General features: G+C 44.1%; 1 protein-coding gene across 1 annotated transcript; it reads right to left on the bottom strand.

The window, feature by feature from the left end:
* Positions 1 to 2,781: 2,781 nt before the first annotated feature.
* scrt2 (scratch family zinc finger 2) lies at positions 2,782 to 7,410 on the bottom strand (the record flags this gene model as incomplete). The annotated part of the gene is made up of 2 exons (XM_083675672.1): positions 2,782 to 3,611; positions 7,242 to 7,410. 2 exons carry the CDS (start codon positions 7,408 to 7,410, stop codon positions 2,782 to 2,784), a joined length of 999 nt encoding a protein of 332 aa, XP_083531798.1.
* Between the last annotated feature and the right edge of the window lie 830 nt (positions 7,411 to 8,240).

Below are 8,240 nucleotides of genomic sequence, written 5' to 3'. Positions count from 1 at the left end.
GGCCCTCCACCAATCCCGGTCCAGCACATCCCGTACCCCACCGCACGCCTGCTCAGAGACTTGCTAGAGGGGGCGTGGACCACAGAGGCCATGGTGGGAGGGAGAGGAGGGAGAGGAGGGAGAGGAGGCAGTGCATTATTATCGTCTCTCACTTCAATAATGTAGTCTTTGTTACATTTAAAGAGTCGATCCAAACCGCTCGCGGGGAAAAAAACACAGACTTGCATTGAAACTGAAGTGTGATCCACCTGACAGCATTTCTGATGCCACAGTGACTGAAATTAATGCCCCGTTATGACAGATGATGCTCGAAATACTGCTGCTGTCTAACACTGTTCGTCCCAGCCTGCCAAGCAACTCACACGTTTCTAATATTGGATGTGTTGTTTTAATTTTTCATTTGTCTGCGGCAGACTTTGAAATGATAAGCCTCTATGGTATATTCAGTGTATATTTCCCTTGCAAAGCCATGTCCATACATACAGGCAGGGACCCTCTATCTCACAGATAAACTGACCAATCCCGCAATTGAAGACTTTTACCAAGCATTAGTGACGTGCAACAAAGCTCTCAGTAATCTGGAAAGCAATTGTGTTGACACGGTTTTATAATTACTGCATTGCTGTTATTATCACCTAGCTAATCCACCTGGGAATAAACAACCTTCCTCACTGTCGTTCTCTGCTCTGGGATGACAGATTGTGGCTTCTCAGTCTGAACAACCTATTGAGCAGTGGAAGTCAACCTGTTGGTTTATCAACATGTGTCTAACATGTCAAAAATAACAGTTCCACCACTACTTTTGAAGAATATGGAAGCTCGAATGTGTTGGCAATTTCATTTTTTGGAATTATTTTTTACAAGTGTATTTTTGAAATTTTTTGTATATATATATATATATTTTTTATCTCTGAAGATTAATGCATACCATAATGAGAATTCAAAGGGAAGCAATATTCACTCAAAATGTGGAGAAAGTGGACTCTACGTTTCGAAACAAGATGGAGGATTCCTTTGCTTTTCTTGTTCATTTGTTTCATTTTATTGCCCTAATTTGACTGCAAACAGGTCAGCTATGATTATTACACATGTCAATTGCCGTACCAGTGAAGTTATTGCCGTGAACAAATATAATCTGCATTCATTTGTTTGAAGTACCGCTGACACTATACATTGTTCCTCTTTAAAAAACTAAGTCCCATGGACTCTCTACAGTTTCATGCATATAAACATTTTCTTTGAAGATCAGCAGCATCTTACAAGGTCAATGGAAAGTAGTATTTCAACACATGAATAGATTAACAAACATAAATAACTGAGTCAATAAATAAATCGGTCAATAAATAGACAATAAATAGATACATAAATAAATAAATAGACAAATTAATAAACAAACAGATAAATAAACAGATGAATAAGTAATAAATAAATGATTTACAAGGTCATAGGATGGTAATGGTAGACAGAGCTTAATGGTCGACAGAGCTTTCAGCAACGAATAAAAAGACAAAATGACTGGACAATTACTTTGTAACTGAGGGCGCGTGAGTTCATACCTTCTTCTTTCTGAGGTAATTGTTGAAGAGGGGGAGCACCTCAAATAATGGATAAACATTGCTTATTAAGACTGAGAGATTGCACCATAGAGGTGGATCATGCAAGCCACCATGGTGGAGGAAGAACAGAGAGGGTTTTCATTGCTATAGACAGGTCACTGCACATGGCACTTATAACAACAGATAATTTGGTTTGGCTCCCAGTATTATTGTCCTAGTTATCAGTATCTAAAGAACGGTACTTTGATTGGTATCTTGTGATACCAGAACCTGTTCAACAGGTCTCTAGAAAACATCAAAAAGACTGCTTTTATAGAACTGAAAATGACCCATGGACCATGATCCGATGATTCTTAGCTGATGTGATTTGCTTTTATATTTGTTGAATTGGTTTTGCTAGAAGTTGTCCACTGAATACCCACAGTTACAAAGATACTTTGCTTTTCATAATCAAGGAATAATTGGCACAAAAAATAACTTATTCAGACTGACAATAGAAAAATAACACCCGCTGAATTAAAACATATAAGTGTGACAAAAAGGGTATGTTTTTAACTTTGAAATTATTTCCCTTTTTTGCAAATACTGTCATAGTTCACATTTTCATAAAAAGTTCATGTTGGCAGTTGCAAAAGAATTCAATTCTTAGCAAATAAAAAGCAGCATAAAAATACAAGAGGTCATTTTTGTCTCTAAAAAACAAAAGAACACTGTTACAGTCCTTTTTATTGTTTTTTTTTTTTTCTTTTTCCCCATACTATTTGCTATAAAATATCAGGAATCTAAATATTATTACTATTGATATCAATATCATTATAGTCATTGATAAAAATTCACATGCCAGGCCTCATATATAATTGTGTGTGTGTGTGTGTGTGTGTGTGTGTGTGTGTGTGTGTGTGTGCGTGTGTGTGTGTGTGTGTGTGTGTGTGCGTGTGCAGATACACACGTGTGTGTGTTAGTTATTACAACTACAGTATTTTGGGCAATGGGTCTTTGATTGTATCTGTGGACGATTAGCTACTGTGCGGGGGAGAAAAATCCAGCATCTTTTGAAATTGTCTTGCCATGATCATAATAGTTTCTTCACGTAATCTCAGTGAAAATATTGCTTTCTAAAAAAGGGAAGAAAAAAGGCATGGAGGGCAGAGTGAAGGGGGTTATTGGTTGAGAACCTACAATAGGGTTTCAAATTCTGCTTCCTTCCTGTATTGTAGTTAGTTTGTTAGTCTTCGGAGCCGGAGTCGTCTTCGTCCGCGGAGCCCTTGAAGCAGGCTGACTCATAGTGCTTGTTCAGGTAGGACTTCAGGGCGAAGGTCTTATTGCAGCGCTTGCATCGGTAGTGCTTGAAGGCAGAGTGTGTTTGCATGTGGGCGCGGAGGTTTGAGCGGTCAGCAAAGGCTTTGCCGCAGTGGGCGCAGGCGAAGGGCTTCTCCCCGGTGTGCGAGCGCATGTGGCCCTGCAGCAGCCAGGGCCGGCTGAAGGCCTTGCTGCACACGTCACACTTGTGCTTGAGGTCATGGGTGAGGATGTGCATGGCCAGTGCCGGCATGGACACATACACTTTATCGCAGGTGGGACACTTGCGCGCCATCTTGCTATCCAGGCTGCGGTGCGTCTGCTTGTGCCTGCTGAGGTTGGAGGACGTGGCGTACGTCTTGCCGCATTCGTTGCAGGAGTAGCGTGCTGTGCCGGGGCCCGCCTCCCCCTCCTCCTCGGCTGCAGAGGTGGCGGCAGCACCGCCCTTGGCTCCTCCCCCACGGCCCTCACCCTCTCCCTTCCGCCGCGAGCGCCCGTCAGAGATGAAGAAGGCATCCATGGTGTAACCCTCGGTTAGGGCCTCCGACTCGCCACTGTAGAAGCCGCTGGCCGTCATGCCAGACTGGGGGCTGTCGGGGTGCTCCAGGTCGGGGTGCTCCAGGTTGGGGTCACAGTAACCCCCCCCCCCACTGCTCACCTGGTTGTACAGGGGGTCGGAGACAGGGGAGGCCAGCTTGAGCTCCATCTTCTTCTCCCCCTGGTATACAGATGGCGTGATGTAATCCTGGATGTAGCCTGGAGAACACACACACACACACACACACACACACACACACACACACACAATGACAGTTAGGCAGCGGTTGTGGTGGATTCAAGTGTGTGACTATGTGATTATATGATTATTACACCCTGTGATTGCCTCTCGTAAATGATGAAGCAATACAAACTAATTGCGATTTTCCAAATCACACGGCTTTGAATTGAAATACCTATATTTACCACAGCCCTATAATGCAGGAAAACATTTCATATTCAGATACATTTATATGCACTGTTACACAGCATAGATGAGTGGTGGCTGCAACATGGAGATAATAGCTCATTACAGAGGCCCCTGTGTGAAGTGAAGCTGCCTTACCCGAAGTGGTCTCATTGGTTAGCCACCCTCCCCAAGATAATATTCTCCCATAATAAGGTATGTCAATCATCCATGACTGTGGCCTATCTATCTGTTTGACCAATTCAACTTCAACAAGTGGTGGTTTCTTTTTTTCCGCATTCAATTCATAAATTTTACTCATTCTTTGTACTGTGATAGCTAACGTTTGCTAGATACAAATAGAATCATCCTCTCAACAATAGTGCACCTCGGGTTTGTTTTTGATATTCCTCATTATATTATTGACATATTTTGCATTACAGACAGGTACGGTACTCTAGGTCTAGACTATTCTTCCTAATGCCTGCTATATACGCTACCTTTATTGTGAGGCAGCCAAGTGGAGCTAAAAGGCTTCCTGGCAGCTGTAAAGAGCTAAACATCTCTGTACATTCACTAACACTAACCCAGTGCATCAGTGGCATGCATTCATCTGAATGTTTTACCTTGAAAGGTTGCTGAAAAATAATACAAAAATATGATTGCAAGACTACATGTGGTGCAATTTCTTCCCTGAGAGAAATAGTGCATAACTGCAGAAAAAAGCCAATCCTAAGCACTGTGTGCAGCAAGCGGTGGAAATTAAGTATTGACTGCTTTTTAATGAAATTCAAAGTTTTGCCCCTGATCAATAGCCCATCGTCTGTAAAATAGTACAGCTGTTAGAACAGCGGGCTGTTGGGGAAGAAGATAATGCAAGGCACAGATCTAGTGACAGGACCACACAGTAATATCCTATTCAGCATGGTTCAATGGTGAAGAGGCTTAAGCTGAAACGTGATACATGGATTACAACGGAAGCAAAATCACTGTATTGTTTTTGAAGAGGATCGCCTGCATGCAACAGCAAGCTTGCTGAGGTGCCTTTAAGAAACAGGTCATTGGAAAATCAATTGAATGCTCTCTTGGCACACCGTCTCCATTGATACCATGGGACTGGGGGACACAGGTCCTAATAAAAGGCAACGGCTATGTTTGGGCTTTACCACCCACTCCTATTGTTAACCTCTTCTATTTCTATCCACCCCCCCCTCCAAAAAAACCTGCCACAGGCACACCAACCCATTCTGGTCAGACTAAATGTTTTTAGAGAGAGTGCATGTTTGCATAGGAAAATAGACAAAGGTATGGGTTGTCATAGAGACATATGGTATGGAACAATATTTTAGTTTTACCCAAAGGAAAACGTAAACATGCTTGTGTAACAGGTTTCAATTACTTAAGGTCAGACGAGTAGTTCATCATGTCGGGCTAATGTTGTATCAACCTTTGCGGTTCACAGGCTCATTCGTCTAATGCAAAGCAAGCATGTAATTAATGGTGGGTCTCAGCCACCCTTCTTTGTTGTTCGACAGACACTTCAAGTCAAATGTCTCCACAATGGGGAAAAAAAATCTGTCTGCGCAGCAGAAGTGCTGACACTAGGCATTTCGGCAATGTTGTGAATTCTCTTGCATTTTAAGAGAGCACAAAGGAAAGCAAGGTTGTTTTGTCTGCATAAAATGGTGATTGTTAAAGCTAATGTAGTCATCCATAATATTTTTGTATTCATTTTTCCTCAAAATGCTCGTATCTGTCTCAGAGCAAGAGCAGCATTGTTTTGGCAAAGACAGAACAATAGAGAGTGAGAAGAACATCCTTATTCTTATGTCTAACAAAGGGTTGAAAATGTTTGTATTAGGATGCGTCTATACAAAAAGATATCTTAACACTTAAAAATCACCCACTGAAGCTTTATAATTAATTTGGTTTCTTGAGTTTATGATGACCTTGTGCATTTCTTTCTAAATAAAAACAACAAGTTCATTTATCAGCATCCTGTAACATTAAGATGTATCTTTAGTGTAATAGACCATTTATTACAACCTTATTTGGTCGTTAACAACTCTCTGCACAAACATGTGCTTTTTGTTCTTGGTTGCTGCTAATCTAATATTCCCTGGATCATGGTATTAACGTTATTGAATAACAAGTGGGCATCATTCACGTGTTGATCTGGACTCTAGAAATGTGCTTCTTTACTGCAAATACAAAATCATAACAAAGAGAGACAGACATCTGGCATCCTAAATATGGCCACAAAATGGAAGCTAGCTTAAAACATGCACTCTGAAAGTGAAGGACGTCTCTCAACCCTGACTGGAGCTTAGCTAGCGTGCAGCCCAGTCCTGTGCTGTCCACTGTGCAGCTATGTGCCCTTTATTCATGTTTACTGTAACACCGCGTGTCACGTGATAGCCCTCAATGCTACCCTAAGCATTTTTGTCTTCTTTTTCTCCTTCTCCTCACCCCCCTCCTCCCACCTCCCCCCCACCACCCCCCGCCTCTCTAACCGAGCTCCCCACCTCACATCGGTTGTACTGTACAGTGCCTTGATGTCTCCTGTGGTCGGCAATAGGCCTGCATGGCTGAAACTCTACCCCTGCTAGTTTTCAAACGCCCGGAAGGAGGAGAGAGATGTAGCAGGGGGATGTGGGGATGTGGGGATGTGGGGATGGAGATGGAGATGGCGATGGGGATGGGGATGGGGGTGGGGGTGGGGAGACAGTGCATGCTCCAGTTGGGTGGGAAGGGGAGGGGGACGGGGCAGGGTGGACGGGGTGGGGGGGGGGGGGCTATTCGGACTGTGATGGGAACTCAAGGACAATAACAGCTAAGGACAAATGTATCATCCGGCACTCATCTCTCTCACGTTCCGGAATTTTTCAGTTCACACAAAGACCAGAGAGGGTCAGCCTGTGTGTTCATGCTCCACAGTGTTTGGTGCATGTTGTAATACAGATACATAGTGAGAAATGTCCACTGACGGGAGGCACGTTGTGTTCCCTATTTGCATAAGCTGATCCTCCACTGTGACCTGAATTGTGTCTGACCGTCATCAGTGTCAAAAAACAAAAGTCTGGGAGCCCAGTGGGGGTGGGGTGGTGGTGCTGGAGGGGATTATTTGGGATACTGATGCAAAAATCAGCCGGCTTTACAGTATGTAACATCTGTTATTAATTCACAGACAAAAGGCATGTGTTGTCATGGGGTGAAGCACAATTTCACCCAACACAATTTGCACACACACACACACACACACACTCTCTCACACACACACACACGAGAGAGAATTCCAATGGTGCTGTACTGTACTACTGAAAAAACATTAAGCTTGCTGAAATCAACCACTAAGCTCTGTACAGGGTAAGGGCAGCGGTGCTAGCACACCCTATAGACAAAGGTAGGACGGGGGAAGAGGGTGCAGAGGCATGCAAACTCACCATTCTCACTGAGACGGACCCCCAGGCTCGTCACAGAGTCTGTGATGGAGCGTGAAAAAGTAAACGAGTCATCCATGTGGTGATGGTGGTGGTGGTGGTTGGAGGTGGCGACATTGGACGAAGAGAAATCATCGAGCTTGATTTTCTTCACCAAAAAAGAACGGGGCATGTTTCAAAGAATAAAAACACAGAGCCGAGAAACACGCATGAGAGAGAGAGAAAAAAGCAAAAGACCCCCAAAGAAAGCAGGTAAACAGGCAGAGCTGGCTTGACGGTAATCCTTGTTGTGTTTTTTAACGTAAAGACAACCTCCAAAAAACATAAGAGAAGAAAGAAAATGGAAACCAGAAGACAACAAGGCTTAGCGGCGGGCGGTGAAGCTGTGTGTTACTCTATGGCTCCCCCAGCTTTCAAAAAAATAAAATAAAAAAAATCCTGTTCAGCACTGGATAGCTCCTGTGATGCAGCAGGCTTCAGGGACCAGAGAGAAAGAGAAGATGTGATAGAGGCAGTAGAGAGAGAGAGAGAGAGAGAGGAGGGAGCAGCGAGCGAGCGAGCGAGAGAGAGAGAGAGAGAGAACGAGAGAGAGAGAGACTGTCAGACTAGCTGAGATCAGCAATCACGCCAGCCTTTATATGGGGCACAGGCAGAGGAAGATCAGGTGGTGCTGCGAAATGGAGCTGCTTAGCTTTAATCCATCAACGTCCCTCGGGACACACATCAAATTACTACTGAACCGTCTGTGCATTCGCACACACAGACAGAGGAGAAAGAACACAGCCCAGACCCCCACACAGCCCCCCTACTACCACTCCCCCCACACAACCCCCCTCTCCCTCCCTCCGTCCCTCCCTCCCTCCCTCCATCCCTCCCTCTTTCACCCCCGCTTATGCTCGATGCTCGGAGGAGGAGTAAAGTAGGAGTGCAGACAATGGAGACATGTGGATGAGAGCGCATTCAGTGTCCTGTCCCCCATTGTTTTCAGATGAAGTGGCACAG

This window comes from Argentina silus, assembly GCF_951799395.1.
Source record: "Argentina silus genome assembly, chromosome: 8".
NCBI classification, from domain to species: domain Eukaryota; kingdom Metazoa; phylum Chordata; class Actinopteri; order Argentiniformes; family Argentinidae; genus Argentina; species Argentina silus.
The sequence above is the reverse complement of the archived record's forward strand: the minus strand, read 5'-3'. Positions and strand labels throughout refer to the sequence as shown.